The sequence below is a fragment of the Scomber japonicus genome, chromosome 6 (assembly GCF_027409825.1).
Source record: "Scomber japonicus isolate fScoJap1 chromosome 6, fScoJap1.pri, whole genome shotgun sequence".
In the NCBI taxonomy this organism is placed as follows: domain Eukaryota; kingdom Metazoa; phylum Chordata; class Actinopteri; order Scombriformes; family Scombridae; genus Scomber; species Scomber japonicus.
The window spans coordinates 31,049,182-31,073,057 of NC_070583.1; the positions used below are offsets into that span (position 1 = coordinate 31,049,182).

At 40.0% G+C, this 23,876-nt stretch overlaps 1 protein-coding gene across 1 annotated transcript in view; it reads left to right on the forward strand.

The window, feature by feature from the left end:
• The first annotated feature begins 280 nt into the window (after window positions 1-280).
• Window positions 281-23,876, forward strand: part of gucy1a2 (guanylate cyclase 1, soluble, alpha 2) — a 50,573-nt gene continuing 26,977 nt past the window's right edge. Inside the window, exons 1-4 of the mRNA XM_053320892.1 lie at window positions 281-637; window positions 9,884-9,945; window positions 10,900-11,024; window positions 14,114-15,024. Coding sequence (XP_053176867.1) covers window positions 281-637; window positions 9,884-9,945; window positions 10,900-11,024; window positions 14,114-15,024 — 1,455 coding nt within the window. The remainder of the gene's footprint in view (window positions 638-9,883; window positions 9,946-10,899; window positions 11,025-14,113; window positions 15,025-23,876) is intronic.

Consider the following 23,876-nt stretch of genomic DNA (forward strand, 5'->3'; position numbering starts at 1 on the left):
ACTTCATATGCATACACAATTGCACAGACAGACCTCACACACTCCTCCACCAAATCCTCTCACCCCCCACCCCCCACCACTATCTGATGAGTCCCCGGCGTAAAGGTGGACGTGGTACGGAACCGGCTGTAGCATCATCATCATCATCAACATCATCATCATCATCATCTTCCTCAACACAACCACTGCCATCACCACCACCACCACCACCACTACCACCACCATCATCCTCCTCTTCCTCTTCCTCTCCACCACCACCACCACCACCATCACCATCACCATGTCCTCCTCATCGCGCAAGATCTCCTCCGAGTCGTTCAGCAGCTCGGTGGGCTCCGACTGCGGGCTCGAAAGCCCCGGTGGAGACGGAGGGGACGGCGGAGGGTTGGAGCCGGCGGAGGAGAGCCGAGGCTGCCCTTTCTCCTCCTTCTCCTCCTTCTCTTCCACCTCCTCCTCCTCCCACCACCACAGAGCGCTCCTCTGGAACGGCCGCAGCCCCGCCGAGAGGCCGGTGTGTCCCGGGGGCGAGGAGCAGCAGCAGCATGGACCCGGTGTACCGCACAAGAGGGTGACCAGGAGGAGAAGGGTGAACCTGGACTCACTGGGAGAAAGCCTGAAGCGCCTGACCTCACCCACGGTAGGCCTTCAAGCTCATCCATAAATAGTTACTTTAGTGCAGTGTGAGGACGTATGCCATCATAAGCAGCCCTAAACTGAATCCCAGCACCCATAAAAACAAATAAATCAATATTGTTACCCCCACCCACCCCTAAAAAATAATGTAGGCCTATACAAATGTAGAGATGGGATAAACACTTAGGCTACAGGTTCAAATGGTTTTATTTTAACAGCTTTAATGTACTTTGTATAGTTCTGTTATTAATATTGTTTTCCCCTCATGGGTTCATTAACTATCTCAGGCTCCTCTCTGTCTGTGATTGTTTATTCTGAACTATTATTATTATTATTATTATTATTATTATTATACATTATAGTAGACCACTCTACTATGTATTAATATTCATTGTTGGAATTTACATTATCCAGTGAAATGAGTAGGGTTTGAACACTTGCAGGGTATTGCTGAGCCCCCTCGCCCCTGACTATATATCTAACTTAATCTATAGTTTTAGGGGTAAATTGGTGGGTGGGTTATATCTTCTAAAAAAATCTATTACAAATGTACTAGGACTAGTAGCCTAATTTGTTTGTCATTAGATGTGCAATTAGGGCTGGGCTTTATTGACCAAATCAATGAGTGTTAGTCCTTTTTTTTTTTTTCAAAGTCAATATGATGAGGAAACAACCAGAGGCATTTATTCCATGTCACTCAGCTGTCTCCAAAAGTTCAAAAACAACACAGCCTTTAAGGAAAAGACAACATGGAAGCTATTTCCACTACATCACAATTCCCCAAATCCCAAGCAAAGTATTTTCTCACATCATGATACTATGCGTGCTATGCTGTCTATGAAAAAAAAAAAAAAAACAAGCCTCTTTTTATCCTTTAAAATCTGATAGCTTGAATCATCTGGCAGATTATGTAATAAATGAGTTTGCCCTGTCTGTGTATATGTTATGATGTGACGATTGAGCGTGTGTCTGTCTGTCTGTCTGTGTGTCTCTGTCCTATATGTGTGTCTCAGTTGTATTACAGGCTGTAATGTAATAAAGCAGCTATTAGGACAGAGTGCAATTGTGATGGATGGCGTGTGATTAGGGACATTTGCTATTCCTTAGTCATGGGATTGAGGATGTGATTGCATCTCCTGTATTGTGGCATTGTGACTGTTATATAGTGTATAGATAAAGAGGGACAGATGGTGGACACAACTGAAATGCCATACAAGACAGGAGTTTGACTCAATAAATCAAAGGCAGCTACAAACCCAGTCAGGTGGCTAATATTAAGTTGAATGTATGTGGAGCTGCACCAGTGATTGTTGCATTTGGATGGATTCAAATTAGGAAAACCCAGCTGAGAAGATTAAATATAATTAATGTAAATTGACTGACTGAGCAAACTAATGTTTTCCAATCCCGAAGTTATGACCAATGTGACCTTTTCTGGCCAGAGAAGAGATTTCCTGTCATTATCTATAGACACCAACATTCAGTCAAATCTCATAACTACACCCTACTTCTGTGCAATTGATGGCTTCTGGGAAATGTTCAGGTCCCCATCTTCTATACAGCATGTGATGTCTGAACAGTTAAAGCTGTTCTAAGCTAAATTTGACCACTAGGGGACAAACACACACACACACACACACACACACACACACACACACACACACACACACACACACACACACACACACACACACACACACACACACACACACACACACACACACATACACACACATATACACACACACTACCCTGAAAGTTTCCTTATAACCCTTTTATGGTAACAAAAATAAACTAGCATGAGCGTTACTATGGAAACAACTTGTCAATTAATCAGTTAGCTGTCAATATTTATACTCCAAACTACTATTTATACTCATTTTGTTTCATTTTTTTTGGCCTTCTTTACCAGAAAACCTGAATATCTTTGGGTTGTTGACTGATGTGAACAAAATAAGACATTTGAAGATGTCATTTTAGACTCTGGGAAAAACAGTAATCAGCATTTTTCATTAATTCGTAATATGTAGTTTCCTTGCTTACACACAAACGTTTGACATACATTTGATTTAATGTTAACATTTAAAATATTGAACAAGAAAGCTCATTCTTGACCTAGAAAAAAGCAGTTCAAGTTAAAAAAAAATCCTTATTCAAGATTAATTGTCTGAAGTTCCATACTAGACATTATGGACAACTCCAGAAAAAGCTTCAAACTGAACCTTAGAGAAATATGTTTTGGGGATATGTTTGTTTTCCTGACAGATGTCTCAGTTTCTTGACCCTCGCTTATCTCACCTCACCTCAGTTTAACCAAAGGTGAAAAGACAGCCAACATGGTGACAAGTGGATAACAGCTCAGCACACAGGACGTCTATGTATTCCTCAAAGAAAAGTCACAATATGATCCATCTCCACATACTAAGAGCACTGCAGTGTTTTTATCTGACTGCAGGAGAAGTTGTAAGAATAGGTTTCTTGGTGGTCCAGCTCCTGAGAGAAATAGATGTAGGAGAGAAAACAAACAAACACAAACTCTGAAAATAATGAAATTCAACAGCACAGCTAAAAAAAACCTGACATTGGTGTGTTTGAGAGCACTGGTTAAACTGGCCTTGATCTTTAATAGGTTTGTAAAAGAAAACACTTAAAGACAGGTTTGTGTAACACTCAATGGTGCTAATATCCAGCATTTACGTGTGTGTGTGTGTGTGTGTGTGTGTGTGTGTGTGTGTGTGTGTGTCACTCTGTGTGCATTTACATGATTTGATGCAAAAATGTGAACCAGTGGAGCCTTTATTATGTAAATATGTAAGGTTCATTATGTGAGATTATGTGGTCACAGGGACAAAAAAAGATAAACATCATAATAATATAGGTCTTCTTTTCAGTGTGTGAAGTGTGTGAAGTGTGTACAGTATGTGTTAATATCACAGAAGAACTTCCACTGTCTAAATATATTAATAGCAAAGGTGCAAATAAACCGTTTCATTGCTTCCTAAAGGCACATACAGTAGAAATGGCATGATGACTTATTCCTTGTTGCTTATAGTCATAAACACACAGAACATTATAACATCAGCTTTTACTGGTGAGTTTCACTGTCACTGAGCTCGTTGGGTCGCTTCAACTACAGACAGACAAAGTTCGTGACCAGCTCGTGGACAGTTTAGTAGCTGAAGAGACAAAGAGGAGTACATTTCCCTCTGGAGACCAAAAACAGCATCAGTACTGGACTTCATACATACAGTAGAATTATTTTCAATTAGTGATGTAGTATACAGTATTACAGTATTATAGTGATGTAGTATGCAGTAGTATAGTGATGTAGTATGCAGTATTACAGTAGTATAGTGATGTAGTATGCAGTATTGTTGTATTATAGTGATGTAGTATGCAGTAGTATAGTGATGTAGTATGCAGTATTATTGTATTATAGTGATGTAGTATGCAGTATTACAGTAGTATAGTGATGTAGTATGCAGTATTATTGTATTATAGTGATGTAGTATGCAATATTATTGTAGTATAGTGATGTAGTATGCAGTATTGTTGTATTATAGTGATGTAGTATGCAGTATTACAGTAGTATAGTGATGTAGTATGCAGTATTACAATAGTATAGTGATGTAGTATGCAGTATTATTGTATTATAGTGATGTGGTATGCAGTATTGCAGTAGTATAGTGATGTAGTATGCAGTATTACAGTAGTATAGTGGTGTAGTATGCAGTATTACAGTAGTATAGTGATGTAGTATGCAGTATTACAGTATTATAGTGATGTAGTATGCAGTAGTATAGTGATGTAGTATGCAGTATTACAGTAGTACAGTGATGTAGTATGCAGTATGATTGTATTATAGTGATGTAGTATGCAGTATTACAGTAGTATAGTGATGTAGTATGCAGTATTACAGTAGTATAGTGATGTAGTATGCAGTATTATTGTATTATAGTGATGTAGTATGCAGTATTATTGTATTATAGTGATGTAGTATGCAGTATTATTGTATTATAGTGATGTAGTATGCAGTATTACAGTAGTATAGTGATGTAGTATGCAGTATTGCAGTAGTATAGTGATGTAGTATTCGTGACTAGCTTATGGACAGTTTAGTAGCTGAAGACCAAAAACAGCGTCAGTACTGGACTCAGACTGAAATCATACATACAGTAGAATTAGTTTATTAATTGTAGGTTTCATTAAGAGGGCACAAAAATCCAAATTATTGTAAATAAATAACGACAGAGGGAAGGGGCAGGATTGAGTCTAGTTGACCTCAGGTTAGACTCCACATTTTTTTGTTGTGGTTTGTTAAAAGCAAGAATAAATCAGTGGCTGCAGCGTTAAGATTTGGACTATTTTACGTGGGAGTCAAGACATAGCGCCCCGTCCCGTCACGGTGGCGCAGTTTTGAAAGGAGTTTAAAAAAAAAACCAGGCCAACACAATACACATACTGTAACAAATAAGCCCTTAAACACACCCTGGCACATTTGTTCCCTCCCTCACTCACAATACACTGTTTATCATCTTGTTTGTTCTCTCTATCTCTCTCTCTCTCTCCCACACACACACACACACACACACACACACACACAGTGACTGCGTGCAGCGGCAGTGTCTGTTATTGACTGCAATGAACCGTGACAGAGGAGAACAGAGCATGCTCTCTGTGGTTGTCTTCACCCTGATCACACTGACCCAGAAGCAACACACACACACACACACACACACACACACACACACACACACACACACAAATTTACATGTGAGCAAACATTCATTTTTTCTCTCCAGTGTATATACATGGTAGGTGGCCATTAGCTTAGTGACCCATGACGCTGAACAAAAGGGAGAGCTGGCCACAAAATATGAGTGTGTGAGTGTGCATTTGTGTATATTTTGTTAAGTCCTAAATCAGTAGTCACATCTTTTCCTAACAGGAAATTGTTTTAGCAAGAAGTGGGAAGTGGGTCTACATTGCTTTTAGCTGAATACTTAGTTGGTCATTTTGCTTTGAGTGAACAGATAGTTGGTATTTTAATTTGAAATCTCTGTGATTAGTCTTCCTCTTACACGCTCCTTGAATGAGGCAAGGCAAGGCAGTTTTATTTATATAGCGCATTTCATACACAATGGCAACTCAATGTGCTTTACATGAAACAGAAAAACGTGTAATTTGACCCCCCCCCCATAATAAAAACAAAGTACAGAAAAATAGAAAGACAGAAATAAAAGGCTTAAAATCATTAAAAGGACATAGAGTGCAAATGAAAGATTAAAATGTAAAGTGCTTTAAAAGAGCTCAATCATAAGCACAGGAGAAGAGAAGTGAGGCTTGTGTCTAAAAAAAAATCTGAGGAAACAGGGAGACAAATAATCGATCTATACACTTTTTTAGTAATTTCAATACAACCAGAGAAGAAAATACATTCATATCACTATTGGCTGCTATTGTTACAGACTTCAGTAGACTATATTGATGCAATCTGCTCATGGGATGATTGTGAGGAACCAAATAGTTAATCATCAATCTAGGACTGCAACTAACAATCATTTTCATTTGATAATTTCTTTTATAATTTCCCACAACTCAGGGTGATTTGAACTGAGGGCATTGCAGTTATATTATAAACATAGGCCGGTATGATGATGCTCCAAATAGCTCATATAAATGTTTGGCTGGTGCATCTATTTTTCTTAGTGAGGCCAAAATATCCTCCTGAGACATGTCCGATGCAATAGCGGCATAATCACACTACCACCACTCCTTCATATGGCTTTACTGTTGAACTATGCTCAGATACAACCTTTAAAACCTTCTGACACAAAGCAGATTGCTTTTCTTCTTGTTTTCTTTGTACCTGCTCTATTACTAGCCTCGTCCCTGACAGAGAGGCCTGATGTGTCTCATGCTGTGATTTATCTTGCGGGGTCTCATCTGGCTTATGAGTCTCTATTTTCTGTAGTAGTGGTGGCAGCTTCCCAACTGTGCTGGAGAACAAGTACCCACTGCTCTGTGACCGTAGACCGTAGACTGCACCAGCTCATGCTAATGGAAATTTTGGAGGAGGAAGATGAGATAAGAGGAGTAAAAGGAGGAGCTGGTGCATTGGGTGTGTGTGTGTGTGTGTGTGTGAGAGAGAGAGTGTGAGAGAGAGAATCAGTCAAACAGACAGGCAGGAAAAGCTGATTCACATAGTGGAGAAGAGTGTGAGTGAGAAACACAGAGGCAGAGAAAGCAGTGAGCAAAGCAACAAAGCAAGAGGAATGAGTGTGTGTTGGTGAGATTCTGCTCCCGTCCCAATGTAAAGAGACAGAGCAAACAAAAGAGACAGAGCGGTGGGGATAAAGAAGAAGATGGGAACTACAGAAAGACAGGAGAGAAATAATAAAAGGAGAAGAAGGGTGTGTGTGTGTGTGTGTGTGTGTGTGTGTGTGTGTGTGTGTGTGTGTGTGTGTGTCCTAAAAGACAGGAGAGAAATAATAAAAGGAGAAGAAGGGGTGCGTGTGTGTGTGTGTGTGTGTGTGTGTGTGTGTGTGTGTGTGTGTGTGTGTGTCCTAAAAGACAGGAGAGAAATAATAAAAGGAGAAGAAGGGGTGCGTGTGTGTGTGTGTGTGTGTGTGTGTGTGTGTGTGTGTGTGTGTGTCCTAAAAGACATCGCCTAAGCCACTCATTCATTTTAATGGAAGATCTTCTCACTCCAACATTTCCATGATTAAATGATGAAAAATGCAAAAAATATTTATTCAGTTTAAACACATTCAATGCTTCTGTTACTGTGTGTGAGTCTTGATCCCTACTATCCGACTATCCATGCACATTTACGTGTGTGTGACCAAGTGAGATTAATGTGTGATGGGCTATCCAGTTGTGTGTACAGTAAACATGCCAGTGATCGTGACAATGCCGACTAATGATGATGTATGTGTACAGTGTGTTTACACATGCATGTGTGTCTGGCTGATAACAGTTTGAGCCTGTGTGTTTGAATCCTGTGTGTACACATATACGCTATATTGTGCATGCTTGATGGTAAATGAGTAGCTGAATGAAGGACGGAGTAACGGGAGATTGACATGAGGGAAGCCTATGTCTGTTTACACACACACACACACACACCATTCACACAAACATGTAAGTGGGAACAGGGTTATTATAGTTAATGAAAACTAAGACTAAAACTAAAACTAAATAAAAACTACAATGAACAATGTAAAACTAACTCAAACTAAACTGAATTGCAGATAAATTCAGCTTTGTTTTCTCCCTCGATTACTTCCTGTCCTGCAGCAGCCGCTATGCTTCGTGGTTAAAGAATGAAATTAAAAAGGACTTGATGATAAACCATATTTGGTGTCACACATTCTTTCATCCTTTTCAGCTTCTACAAGTCAAGGCTTTCTCTTAATACCTGAAAAACTAAAACTAAATAAAAACTTAACTGAAACTAGTCAATTCCTTCAAAATAAAACTAAACATAATACTAAACTAAAACTAGTCAATTCCTTCAAAATAAAACTAAACTAAAAACTAGTCAATTCCTTCAAAATAAAACCAAACTAAAAACTAGTCAATTCCTTCAAAATAAAATCAAACTAAAAACTAGTCAATTCCTTCAAAATAAAACTAAACTAAAACTAGTCAATTCCTTCAAAATAAAACCTAAACTAAAACTAGTCAATTCCTTCAAAATAAAACCAAAACTAAAAACTAGTCAATTCCTTCAAAATAAAACCAAAACTAAAACTACTAAATCTCTTGTTAAACTCACTAAAACTAAACTGAAATAAAAAAAGCAAACTGAAAAACTAAAGAAAAATAAAAACTAAAGAAAATTTCAAAACTATAATAACCTTGGTGGGGAATCGAGTGGTGAGAGAGAGAAAAAGGGAGTTTTTCTCACAAATAGTCTGTGAAGATATGGATCACTGGTTTTTTAGCTATCAGGTTTTAACAGTTGCTCGTATCAAGAGTCTCTGAACATGTTTTGTATCAGCAGCCAGTGGTTTGAAGTGGCTCTGAGTGCTACAATATTCACAGTTGTTAATTCTGTTGTGAATATGGACGTAAGCCTTCGTCCAACTGGTCAGGTGCAACGAATCAAGAGAATGAAAGTGCTATATTTTTATTTAAAAACACCTGCTGACTGACACATATGTAGATATTTGTTCTCAGTCTGTACGCACAATGTCTCTGTTAGTTCTCACTGCTCTTTCTCTCTTGCTCCCTCTGTTTCTCTTTACACACGCACACATATACACACACACACACACACACAAAATCATTCCTGTATCTGTCCGGAGTGAGCGGAGGCCTCAGCGTGACCCCTCCAGCTGGCACACTGTGTTCTAGTATTGTCACTACAGCCTTGCATTTGAGCCGTATTTCAGATAATCACATCGGACCCTCTCTCAGGCTTAGGATGTCAGATACGCAAAATACACCAGCTACACACACACACACACACACACACACACACACACACACACACACACACACACACACACACACACACACACACGTAATTATCTATCTATCTATCTATCTATCTATCTATCTATCTATCTATCTATCTATCTATCTATCTATCTATCTACCTACTGATAAAGCACACAGATTGAGGTAACTGGATGGTCGAGGGGGAAATGCACTCTGCCATTACTGCAGAGATTTTGCATGGTTGTGTTGATGGGTGGGAAGCTGGTGAGGGATCATGTCCTTGTTGCATCACTAACAGCTCCTCCATAAGCCACAATAGTGGAGAGAAAAATACTATCTATCTATCTATCCATCTATCCATCTATCCATCCATCTATCTATCTATCTATCTATCTATCTATCTATCTATCTATCTATCTATCTATCTATCTATCTATCTATCTATCTATCTATCTATCTATCTATCTATCTATCTATCTATCTATCTATCTATCTATCTATCTATCTATCCATCTATATATCTATCTATCTATCTAAAAATCTGTCTATACATTTTATATACCAGTAATAATTCTCAAGTCTTTTAGAGCATCACCCAAAATGTTCTCCCTCTCATCACTCCCTCCCACTTTTATCTCTATCTCTAACCCTTTAATGACTTTTACTATAGTGCGTGAATGAATATACAGTGTTGAAGCTTTGAAGTGCAATAAATGCAGTCACACATGGATGCATAAATAAATGCATGCACACACTCAAAATGCAAACTTGCTTGTGTAACATTTTTCACCTCTTTTTGCAGACTCAGACTGTTCAGGAGGCTCTACAGCGAACTCTGCAATTCTACAGACAACAAGAGATCAGGTAGGATTGTCTCTCTTGCTTTGTCTGCTTTTTTCTTTCTAATTCCCGTCTCTAGACTCTATCTCTCACTTGCTGTCCACCTGCTGTCTTGTCCTGCCGTCCCCATCACTCATTTTCCACCCTTTGCTTCTATTTCTCTCACTCCTCTGTCCGTCCGCCTGCCATACATAACTGTTAGCCTCTCACTGTCTCTGCTACCCCTCATCCTCCCATTCACAGACCCTTCTTTCTTCTTCCTCTCTTTTTTGACCAAACAGATAATCACACAATCACACCAAGTCCATCAGCTCTCGTCTCCCTCTCACTGTCCCTCTGTCAAAATAATAAGAAATCAGTAGAGAGGATTCAATCTGAGACAATATGTGAAAACATTGTCTATGAACACATACTGTATACAAATATAAACACAGAATTGGAACAACTATGACTTTCTATTTCTCTCTGGTGCCTCCTTTTGTCTTTTTCTTCCTTTTTTCATGCACAGTGTAACCGGTCCCTTGTTTACTTTCAGCTAATGGTTAAAAATGCAGTGAAGCTTGTGACCGGAAAGTCTCATTGTCCAGCTAACAAAATAAATCTAAGTTGGGAAGCGAGAGCGCGTTGCATGCCCCTCCCTTACTTCCATTATTGAGATGACCTTGTGCACTCTGCCCTATCTTTGTATTTTCCAACCGCTTCAGCGGATCTGCTCAGAGACTAACAAATATGAATCTGCTCGGGATAATTGAAGGGTGAGGTCACTCAGATCACAAAAAAATAAAGAAATTGTCACTAAACCCAAGTATTATCTATCCATGCAATTATATATCTGTGAGATTTGTACAGTTTGTACAGCCAGATAAATTGGGTTTCTAGCTACAAACCTTAGGGAGAGTTTATCCTGGTATTAGCTTAGTAGTGCTTTCTAATCTAATCATACTTCTTCTGTATGTGTTTGTTTTGTTGCTTTCACAGGTGCCAAGATGTTGGTAGTGAGGAGAGGCGAAAGGAGAAGAGAGAGGAGAAGTGTCCATTCCTAGAAAATTCTGGTTCAGAGGAGGACGTCCTACAAATCCTGCAGTACATGGCCACCATACTGGGTAAGAATGTGAAGTTTGTGAAGTGTGACGAAGAGGCAAATGGTGCAATATAGATGAGGTCTATTTATTGTGGTTATTTATTTACTGTATAGTGTGTAATTACTTTTTATGTTGTAGCAGTTGGGTTAGCTGTACTGTGTTATTTCGATTACATAGGAGGACACCCATAGGCACTGCATCTCTCTTTGCTCCCATGCATGTCCTCAGCACTAGTATATGTGTGTGTGTGTGTGTGTGGGGACGATAACACACATAAAGCCTTCCCCTAGAGACTCGACCTCTAAAACACACTGTAGACACATTTAATGAAAAAGGAAGATACAGGATCATGACCTAGCCAGCATGCATGCTAATTTACACATGGAAACTCAGACACACACACACACACACACACACACACACACACACACACACACACACACACACACACACACACACACACACACACTGTATGACTCAGTCCCAAGGCTTCTACTGTCTCTGTGGTCCAACACTGACACACACACACACACACACACACACACACACACACATACACAGGCACAGACCATTTCTCGGTGAGTCACTCAGCACATCTTCGTCCTCCTTCTGTACCATCTAATATCTCTTCCTGCTTGTACGTACAGTCCTTTTCCTCCTTCTGGTCCTCCTTCTATGTCCTAGCTCTCTGTTTAGCATTAACTGCACATTACTATTAGTCAACTTATCCTTTTTCCTTTAGTCATCTTCTTATTTCCATTTCTTCTTACCCTCACTCACCTTTTCAACTTACTCCATGTTCTATCTCCTTTCACTTTTTGCCTTCTTCTCTCATTGCCTTCAAATCCTCTTCTTTCCATCCGCTTTTACCTTACCTATTTTTTCTCTGAAACTCTCTCGTTGAATTGTGAGGAAAAAGTCTTAAATCCACATTAACCCATATAAAAAATAAGCAGAGTTTGTGCTATGCTACCCTTTCAATTTTATGTTTGCAACTTATGTGTAATTATCACCAGCAACTGAATTTACTATGGCAGCAGCTCATTTCCCAATTAACACCCATGACTGCCTTCCATATACATTCTGAGAGTAAAGCAGAGCTAGGAGCAGTTTAGTTTACATACATCCCTCTATATTTGATGCCACTTATCTGGGTGCAAGTCATGGCAGCGGCAGGCTAAGTAAAGCTAAGCCGTTGGAAACCCTCTTCTAGCTCTTCCTGGGCATTTCGAGGCTGTTTCCTTGCCAGATGGGACATAAAATCTGGAGGCTTTACTACTACTTCTGGACTTTGCACCCTCTGTGCCACACAGTAGTCCAGTTAAACGCCAGCATCAATGCTAACGCTACACCAGTCTGAGTCTGCATCTCATGGTCCCATCTTACCGCTCTCCCCTGTGTGTTTGTGTGTAATTTGTGTAGCTCTTTGTAGCTACATGGGTGTGGTTTCCCCTTCGTTTACCTGTTCACTTGGGTGGCGGCTGGAGTTTTGGACAAAGGGAAGTTAGTAGAGCTCCGATATTTTCTGTTGACCGTCACCATCGTCATCATCATCACCATCGTCTTTCATCACTTTATTCTCACAGTCAGATCACATCAGGGTTTTTATATGTTTGTGGAACAGCTGCTTGTCAGTCCTTTTTGATTTTTTTCATTCGATTAAACTGCAGTAAAAACGTCATCTGGACTTCTTTATGATTTTGTGGACGTGTCACACAGATAAGAGCCGACTAAGTCTCTCAGCGGCCTTTCAGAAAAGTAGTCGCTACACTCTTATTGATGAGAGCACAGGAGAACTTTCATGGTGGGTAAACTACAATTTTCGTAGTCAAGGCCAACTGTATTTATGGATCAGGTAAAAGACAGAAGGGATAGGTGTCACATTAATGATTTTCCATCACCTGAAGTCCTGATCATTAAAAAGAGACATGCTCCTTTGCCTGACTAACAAAATATGTCCAAGAAAATATGAAAACATTAACAAATAGTCACAATAACGTTTTAAGTCATTTTTAGACCATTAATATTGATAATTAGGTCTGTTATGTGTATCTGTAACTTAAATCACTTGTATTGTTTGCACTTATCGCTCTAGTTTGTTCAGTTATCTGAATCTTTCAATACTGACCACATTTTGTGTATTTTCTTGCACATTTTTTTTTTTTTAGATTTTAGGTTACAGGTTTATTTATATTAGTGTCAGTTTTAATTTAGCTATAATCCTTTAATCCTATGTTATATTATCAGTTATTACACAGTCAGTAGGAATGTGACATGATTATTTTGTCTCATCAATATTCATTATTTTAGCAAGGCTTTGATGTTTGATTGGTTTGAACACTGATTTTCTGTGGTTGATATGCTTAAAGTTATTTTTTGCTGATTTTTTAAGTTTAGGTCAAACTATATCATGGATCAGGGTTAACGTTAGACTCCATGTAAAAGAAGACAGCTGAAACAGGAAGTGATTATCTTATTATCTCAAGGGACTTAATGTTCATGTGCAGAATACAGTAATGGAAATTTAAAAACATTGAACCAAGATGAAAGCTTGCAGAATGCTTAACCCTCCTGTCCTCCTCCCGGTTCAAATTGACCCCGTCTGTTTTGACTGTTGTTCCTTCTTTCCTTCCTTCTTCCCTCTTTCTTTGCTCCCTCCTCCTTCCATCTTTGCTTCCTTTCTTCCTTCCTTCCTCCCTCCTTCCTTTCCTTCTTTCCTTCCTCCCTCCCTCCTTACTCCTTTCTTTCCTTCCTTCCTTCTTTCCTCCTTTCCTTCCTCCCTTCTTTCTCTCTTAAATTCCTTCCTTCCACCTTTCCTTCCTCCCTTCCTTCTCTCCTAAATTCCTTCCTCTTTTCGTCCTTACTCCTTTCTTTCTTTCTTTCTTTCTTTCTTTCCTTCCTTCCTTCCTTCTCTCCTTACTTCCTTCCTCTTTTCCTCCTTCCTCCTGTCCTTCCCTGACTTGAGGACAACAGGAGGGTTAATAACATGCCTCTTCAATCATATTGCTAATACCATCTGTAACATAGTTAATCTATATGTAACCTCAGTAGAGTGTAATGTCCAGTTGCTGACCCTTGTGTCCGCCTGTTTTGTGCCTCCTTTCTTCCAGGAGTACCCTTCTGTGAGCTGCGAGAGCATTTTGGAGAAGAGTTCTTTGGCCTTTGCTTTGAAGAAAACGAACGAGTGCTTCGGGCCGTCGGCGGCAACCTCCAGGACTTTTTCAATGGCTTTGATGCCATTTTGGAACACATTCGCACCTCTACAGGGCGCCGTGCCTCGTCTGAGAGCCCCTCCTTCCAGTGCAAGGATCCTTACGATGAGGAGACAGGGAGAAGAAAATTGGTCAAAGTTGGAGAGCGAGGAGAAGGAGATGAAAGAGGGAAGGTGTTGCTTCTTCATTGTTTCAACCCTGCCCCTGTTGTAGGATTGGTCATGCCAGGTTTGATCAGAGCTGTTGCCAGGCGGATCTTTCACTCACAAGTTGAAGTGGAAGAGGTGCCACCTCTGACTCCATTATTGCCCAATGAAGATACAGAACACACGGACGGTGACTCTGTAACTCCAACTCCGACGGCGTCTCCCTCTGCATCACCCTCCTCATCCCCATCCCCTCCCTCTCTTTTCCCAACCACCGTTCCTACAGTTTGCCTATCCTTCCAAATCCAAGAGACATCCCCTTCCTCCTTCTCTTCTCTCCCAAACTCTGCCTCAGTGTGCTCCAAGAGGCCCCCCCTCTCACTTTCCACCAACCCCAGTGATCTACGCATCGGCCTGGCCACGTTTTGCCGTGCCTTCCCATTTCACCTTGTTCTGGGACCTCGCATGGAGCTATTGCAGCTTGGAGAGGGACTGAGGAGACAGGCTCGCATTGAGCCTCACCGGAGTCTCTCATTCAGGGACTGTTTTGAGATTGTCTCACCGAAGATGGAGCCTTCGTTCCGGGGAATCCTGCTGAGGCTTGCATCTCCATTTACCATTCGTACCAGGCCGGACAACACACAGACTGGCACCAAGGAAAAGGTAAAGATCTCATACCTTACACATGATGCTGTTGCTTAAATCCTACATTTTACCACATGTTATAAAGAACAGTTGTAGACAGCAATCCAGGTCCAAACTTTACAGGGTTATTGGCACTGTTATTTGATTTTTTTACTTAAACCTACAAATTTCCTGTAGAGCAAAACTCTGTAATGAATTTAATCAAGAAACAGCATTGTCTTTGTAGCCAAGGACTGGTAGACAGTAGCTTAAAGTCCGTGTAAAGTAAGAATAAATATGTGTTCTGAGTACCATACCACAGAAAAGTGTGTTGTTAACCACCCTGCCAAATTTGAATGATTAAAAAAATCGCCAAATATATGAAATTAGGCTTCAAAGTTGTGTAAAACTCATAGCCTCCTTCTTTGCTCCCAAATGATGTGGGAGTGCCCGCCGAGTTCGCTGAAACCCCGCCCCCTACCAAGTGTCACCTGTCAATCAAAGTCACCACCTCTACCAGAAACATGGACGCTACTTCTGAGAGTTTTCTGCTGCTAACTCGGTGGCTAGCTCAGCGGCTAACTCAGCGGCTAGCTCGGCGGTTAACTCAGCTAACTGGCTAACTGTAGCCTGTAGTAGTAGTGTGCGCTGAATGTATTTATACCTCTACAGGGCGGGTTTATGCCTATAGTTTTTGCTAACGCGGCGGTGATTTTCAGACCCGTCCACTAAATCCTGAACACAGAAATCAGAAACACAAGAAATGTCTGAATTCACTTTACATGGTCTTTAAGCTTCCACACTGAGCTTCACTGTCACTGAAACGATTAAAACACATGAAACAGTTCTATTGTTGCCGTGGGTGACACATTCCCAGTGATGGAAAGACACTACATTTACTCAAGTACTGCAAATAAGTACAATTTAGAGATACTTAACTTAGTCTATTATGTCCCACTGTATACTTACACTCCATTACATTTATTTGACTTTTCAAAACCAGTGGTATCAAGCCTTTTTGTCCTTTGATGTTTTACAAAAGGTAGTGTGTACACTGTAAACCCAGATTTTGTTTCTAATTAAACATCTGAGTGATCATTACTTATTCTTTTATGTTTTGTAAAAACCTGCTATCATTACTAAACAACATTAGTTGTTTGGACTATTTAGCTGAAAGATTCATTGCACTAATCATGTTTAGTAGAGATAACTTGGTATGTTAACTTTCATAAGAAAAGGGAGGGGCCTAATTCAAAAACCTGCCGGTTCGATCTGGTACGAGTTCACCGGTCGGAAGTTACGAGTGGCCGTTATAGTGACTTTCACCGGTAAAACAGGTCGGAAAAACACGAGTGGGTTGCCTGGAACGCTACAAAGTCAGCTTTTTTTTTCTGTGTAAAGTTACTGTTCGAACCTGTGCATGGTGTAAATAGGCTAACACTGTCCACTCAAAATTGTGTTGGCTAAATGTTAAAGTTAGCTTAGTGTTAACAGTCTGAGGACAGCTCACACACGGCAGGGTTGCTCGACTGTATCATATTACCGTCATTTTACGCGGTAGAAAAGCCGTTCAATCGCTGTCGGGGTGACTTGTTGACGCAGCTTTTTTTTCTGTGTAAGGTTACTTTCCTGTGCATGGTGTAAATAGGCTAACACTAGCTAATGTCCACTCAAAATTGTGTCGGCTAAATGTTAAAGTTAGCTCAGTGTTAACAGTCTTGACATATTTAGTTTTAGCTTGTGTAAAAAGTTAGAGTAACATGTTAAAACAACTCGACTTGTTTAGTTTTAGCTTGTGTAAAAAGTTAGAGTTCCATGTTAATACAACTTGACATATTTAGTTTTAGCTTGTGTAAAAAGTTAGAGTAACATGTTAAAACAACTCGACTTGTTTAGTTTTAGCTTGTGAAAAAACTAAAGTGGTATAGGGCAACGGGTTTCCACGCGATTTGCGAGTAAAGTCAACTAATTCGGGTTAAGAGTGTAGTCTGGGTCATATTTCAGATGTCTATGAGTTGTAAACAGCTCCATCAACTAGTGATTTTTCCCTCTGAACTTCTCACATGTTTTCCAATAATTTCCATCAAAAGTCAAAGATCAGAGAAAAACACCAAAACCTTAAAACAGATTTGTGTGTGAGAAATATGTTTCTTCTCCCATTACTCATCTCATGACCCCTCAGATTTATCTGGTGACCCTTTGGAGGGGCCCCACCCTTAGCTTTGGAACCATTCAACTGAACTAGCTAGCTGTATATAAAGTTACAACAGTAACATGCTGCTTTAACACTGATGCTTCATTATCAATAATCCAGTCATGTCATATATAATAATATATCAGTCAGAGAGACAAAACAGGTACTTTTACTTGAATGCTTTAAGTATATTTTACAGCTTATACTTAAATAGGATTTTTCTTGCAGGGCTTTTTTCTTGTAATGGAGTATTTTTACATTGCTATATTGGTACTTTTAGTTAAGCAAATGATCTGAAACATGTCGCCCACCACTGTATATTCCCTTTTTTCAATGAACAAGGTAGTTTATTCAAAAAATGCCACTATATTTCTGATCACTAGAGTGTCGCTCCATGTCAGGTAAATGTGCTAAACATAATAAAACCCACACAGTTTCATAACTGCAGTTGGTTTGACAATGCATTCACCCTTTGTCATGGTCAAGCACTGCACCTACTGGGAAAAAAAGTAAAAAAACAAAGGGGGGGAGTGGGGGGGCGGTAAAGCATTTCAGCATCTATTTGGCCTTTAGCTCCCAAATCAGAGTTTCCAGTGTTTCATTTGAAATATGTGGAGTTCAACACAGCCGTGGAATAATTTTCCAGATTGTTACAAATGTCAGGGGATAAAAAAAACAGTGTTCCCCCCATGAGGATACATTTCAGGACAGAGTGTAATGTCTGAGTTTAGTATGGATGAATAATTTAATTATTTGTCAGAATGCTCAGTCTTGTTTGGAGAGTAGCCATGTTATTCTCTACTATGAAAGTCATAAGTAAGTGAGTGAGACTCTATCTCCGAACCCTGCATCATCTTTAGCAGGGCTCGGAGGTAGTGTAGCACTGTCTACTATCTCACAGTAAACCCCGTAGGCCTGTAATGTTTTTGCATGGGAGGGGTGGTGAGGTTTGAATTGGAAACAATTAATCAAACTGAGTTGCATGCTGTATCCAGTTCTTTATTGATTGGATGATTGATTGGATGGTCACCACAGGCTGTCAGTGACAACACCAAACATCCTGATGCTGAACAGAACTGACAGAGAGGAGACTGATCAGTTCAGCCGCAGTGCTGTGCTGTGCTCTGTGTGTATTTGTGTACGAGTGGGTGAGTTCGGTGAGTCGGGTGTATCTTAAGGTCATGTTCCACACTCAAATAGATGAATATATTCGGACTGAAAATACTGTTTTTTACAGACACAGGTGCACATGAAAGAGCATGATGCGTATCCTTTGGTTCACCACAAAGGTCTACAATAATTTCTGGTAGATTTGGTTATAAATTTGTACCAACTCATCCTGATCTAAAGGTTCTAAAGCTAAAGGTAGCATTGTATTATTTATTGTTGTGCAAATGTGCAACTCTACCTTCACTTTTATTTTATTTGTTCTTTTTAACTATGGTAGGAAAAATACAATAAGCAAAACAAATTTTCTCTCAATATTGTTTAAAGGTACTAAATTGTTACTTGGGGTACATACAGTACAAAGCTGGACCATGAAAGGATACGTTGATGTACTTGTAAGAGCTCTCAGCGATTAGTTCAACGCAGGTCTCCCTGGTTGTTTTTATTGTTTTGTTGAGGGATTTAGAGATTTGTGTTTGCATTATGATTGTTCTTTAAGGGTCTTCTCGTTCTTGTGATGTGCTTCTTAGTCGTCCTCCATCTAGCTTGGGGCTAACTATGTAAATACACCAGACGAGATGACCAAAGCACAGGGATAGCTCTTGCTTGCATGGATGTGCACAGCAGCAGTATGTGTAAAAGGGTTGGGTGAATTTAAATGAAATATAAAAAAAGACTAAGAAAAATAAAAAGAGAGCTAGAAACACAGATTAACATAGCTAACACTGAGCACTGAGACGTGGCTGCTCGTTACAGAAAGGAGGAAAATATATAACATGTACTAATATAAATGATCAGCTCCACTCAGAAACATGATGACATACTCAGCATATTGTTGTCACACTGAATTTTGCAGGATAACAGAATAACAGGATTTTATTTTAATTAAAAAGACACCTCAGAAAAGGGACACTTTCTCTCTAGGAAGACAAAAGGGCAGCTGCTTGAGGCCCCTTTGAGATCTATCTACGCAAGTGCCTAAATTAGAGGGTGTGGCAGTCCCATAATTATCCGCTCAACGAGTTACATTATGTGTCTCTGAGCTTTGAAACAGCTGTTACAATGGTGCATGACAAAAAATGGATTACCAACTGGAGAAAGCTTCGGCAAACAGGAAATTAATATTGTTTTTTTGGATCATATACTGAGTGGCAAGGCACAAATACACAGCACCATAAATCTGCAGCTAAAGGCAGATGGTGCGGTTAAAAGTCCTGACATGTCATGTTCTTTGTCATAGTGATGTTTGTCTTTGCAAAAAAACCAGTAGAGCCCACACACAGCGAGCATACTCAATCAAACCAGTTAAAAGACATTTCCAAACAAACCTGATACAATAAGTGCTGGATCTGAAGATGGTTTCAAGTAATCTGCTGCAATATGTACGACCCTCTTTTAACCCTCCTGTTGTCCTTGAGTCAAGGAAGGAAGGAAGGAAGGAAGGAAGAAGGAAGGAATGGATGGAAGGAAGGAAGGAAGGAGGGAAGGAAGGAGGGAAGGAAGGAAGGAAGTGAGGGTGGAAGGAAGAAGGAAGGAAAGGAGGGAGGAAGGAAGAAGGAAAGAAAGGAGGTAGGGTGGAAGGAAGAGAGGAAGTAAGAAGGAGGGAGTGAGGAAGGAGGGAAGATCTAAGGAAGGAAGGGGGAAGGAAGGAAGGAGGGAGGAAGGAAGGAAGGAAGGGAGGAGAGGAAAGAAGGAAGGAAGGAAAGGAGGGAGGGTGGAAGGAAGAGAAGAAGGAGGGAGGGAGGAAGGAGGGAAGGGAGGGTGGAAGGAGGGAAGGACAGAAGGAAAGAAGGAAGGGAGGACGACAGGAAGGTTAAATACTGTAGGGAACAGTCAGAGGATTATGAAATGCAAGGAAGGAGCGAGGGAGGAAGGAAGGGAGGAGAGGAAAGAAGGAAGGAAGGTAGAAGGGAGGGAGGAAAGAAGGAAGGAGGAAGGGGAGAAGGAAGGAAGGAAGGAAGGAAAGGAGGGAGGAAGGAAGGAAGGGAGGAAAGGAAAGGAAAGAAGGAAGGACAGAAGGAATGAAGGAAGGGAGGAAAGAAGGAACAGTTAAAACAAACGGGGTCAATTTGACCCGGGAGGACAACAGGAAGGTTAAATACTGTAGGGAACATTTAACAGTCAGATGATTATGAAGTGCATTACATCATTATTAACATATGGTATTTAAGCATATGCTGTAACAGACCACTAAGGTATGAATGTATTTGATTATAATATAATTAGTCACAGTAGTCAGTATGTCACAACTTAGGAATGTAGCTATGAGACATTTTCTGTTCTGATTTAGTGCATTAATCTACCATGACTATGAAACATAACTAGATAAGTTCACAGCTCCTCCGTAGATGCATGCAGATTCAAACAATAACACACAAAGCTGACATTTTGACATGCCTTCAAGGGTCACAGCAGGATTTCTCTCTTCACAGTCAGACCTTGAGTACCACTACAGTACCTGTCCGTTTGAGCTTTCATCTTCTCTCCGTCAAGTCTCTCTCACAAATGCACTCATTCTCTCTGCCCCCCCCCCCCCCCTTTAAACAATTTCTCTCTTTTGCCTGACATATCTTTCCTGTTTCCTCTCTCATATCTCCCGAGCTTTTTCATTTTCTCTCCCTCATGTATTCAGACAGTGAATTAATTTAAAATGTTTATAGCTGTCAAAATGGAGAAGAAACAACAGATGTTCGGCAAATGATTTCATTTTCTTATGTCGTTCCTTCTCTCAGTTTACCCCTTCGCTATTAAGTCTTTTACCCTGCCTTTTCTCATTTCAACATGTGAGCTTGGGTGGAAGTCGGATCATGAACGCAATACATGATTAGTAGTCTCAAAATTTCAGTTTATGTCAATTTTACTTATTTTTTTATTATGTCTGTGCTTTTGGGGTTTTCAGGGATCAGTGCAATAAAATAGAAACGTCAGTGTAATTCTCACATATGTCATATAAATATTAGGGCTGTCAAACGATTATTTTTTTAAATTAAGATTAATCGCAGAATTTCCATAGTTAATCGTGATTAATCGCGTTTTGAATTGCATGTTTAAAATCCTGTTATTTTACATTTCAAGGGAGTTTTAAGCCCATAATGAAAAGCATTTCTTACCAGAGTGTCTTAACTGGGAATCGATCACGGCTCTGCTGCGACTCCCACACTCCAAAATGGTACTTTGGTGGAGCTGAGGCTCGCTTGGCTGCACCTGGGTGTTTAGCGTGGAGGTGCTAACTCAAACTCGATGCACTCCGTTTGACACAGGTTGCATTTTACTTTTGACTTGTCAACTGAACCGTCATGAAGTTTTTTTAAAGTTAAACAAGCCGTTCAAAAGTCCAGTAGCTCTCTTACTTTCCATCAGCGCGGTAGGTTTACTGCAGGAGGCCACTTCAAAGCATAGCGCTACAGCTAGAGGAGCCGTCTACAGGTGAGTAGAAGGGACAAAAAGGTTTGCAAAATTAAAATGCGATAAAAAAAATTACGCGTTATGGATTGCATTAATCTACGCATTAATCGCGTGATTAACGCGTTAACGCTGACAGCCCTAATAAATATATGTTTTTGATTTTGGGAAGCAGCCTTACAGAACAATAATCTGTCTTCTTTACCTTTCCCATCCAAAGACCACCAACACATTCACTCTGGTCTCACTGAGTTACTGTGCTTGTCTCTTCACCACTGATCAGACCTGGCATGACTGAAGTTTTAGTAAGACACTACCTTCAAGCCCAAAGCATCAATCACTAGCTAGACACTTGAAACATTTGCAGTATGCCTTGTGGAGCAGGGTGGGCGGCCATTGTTTTTTCTTTATTTTTGCCCATATGAATCTTGTGTCACCTGGGCAGAGACGCAGAAAAAAAAGAGAGAAAGAGAAGAAGGATGGGTTGACATTTTCACTAGAAAGGGCAGTGAGAGAAGGCGACAGGCCAAGTTAAAGAGTCCACACTCCCCCTGTGTGTGTATTTGAGTGGCCTGTAGTGGCTTTTCAGTTTGACTTCTTTCCTCTCTTCACCCGAGGACATTGGCTGTGCAAGAGACATCCAAAGACCAACTGAAAAGGTCAAATCTCATCTCTCTCTGTCTCTGCTTGGTGTGTGCACTGTGGTCGGCACACGGGGGTGGGGCTGGAGGGGGGCGGGGGGTGGTGGGTACGCGCAGGGTGCTCTGTCAAAAGCTCTTTTCTAACCAGTGTATCATCTCAAGCATCATCCCATCATATAGTTTCCTATATATCCTTTATACAAATCTGCCTTCCTACCTTGAAGCAGGAGTTCCTTCCCTTCCTTCCTTCCTCCCTTCCCCCCTTCTTTCCCCCCTTCCTTCTCTCCTTCCTTCCTTCCTTGACCTGAGGACAACAGGAGGGTTAATCATGACATGTTTAAGTGAACAGTTGCTTATGAAATATGATGCAAAGTTGAGGAATGGACACCCACTTGGTCTGAGTTTGTTTTATAGGTTGTCAAACATGTTATATAAGGCCACATCCTTACTTTCTGACAAATATGCAACACTGTTTGATTTGGGCATTCACATGGACATTTGTCTTTTTTGCCTAACCTTTTCCTCTGACATTTGTACTCCATTCAATAGGCTTGTTAAAAGAGGAAGATTGAGGACAAGGAACATTGGAATAAGGGTTTAACCCTTTATAGGTCTGCTCAGCTGTTTGGTAGAGGTCACTTTGTGTCATGATATCTGGTCAAAAACTAAATCTATTGAACCCATTTAACTTTTTGAGCAATCTTTACCACTTTTATGAGGTATGTAATGCACAGACAGACCATCAGATTGTTCTATGGTTGCTATAGATACAGGTTGTTCTATAGTCGCTATAGATACAGGTTGTTCTATGGTTGCTATAGATACAGGTTGTTCTATGGTTGTTATAGATACAGGTTGTTCTATGGTTGCTATAGATACAGGTTGTTCTATGGTTGTTATAGATACAGGTTGTTCTATGGTTGCTATAGATACAAGTTGTGCTAGTTTATAAACGAAGAACAACACATCACTGCTGACATAAGAGATCCTGATGGAGACATTATTGAAGTTGAGTTTTATTTTTTCATCTTGTCCCCTAACAGAAAGAGTCTCTAACAAGTTTATACATATTTTTTGAACAAATGAGGTTTGAAAGAGGTTTGTAAAATATAAAATTTAGCGTCAATGAGAAAGAAAATCCATATTTTATGTTGTCATGGCCTCAAAAGTAGGAAAAGCAAAAAAAAAAAGATTAAAAAAAGCACTTTCTTGGTGTGGCCTACAAAGGATAAAGCTGAAGGACTTGCTTAGATAGATAGATAGATAGATAGATACAGTAGATAGATAGATAGATAGATAGATAGATAGATGGATAGATGGATAGAAAGAAAAAATAGTAAAAGTAAAATTGCACATTTGCACAACAATAAATGATATATATATATATATATATATATATATATAATAAGTACACATATTGCACATTCCCACAAATTTCTGTACGAGGTAAAAGTAAGCTGATTACACCAATCCTTAAGGGTCGATCA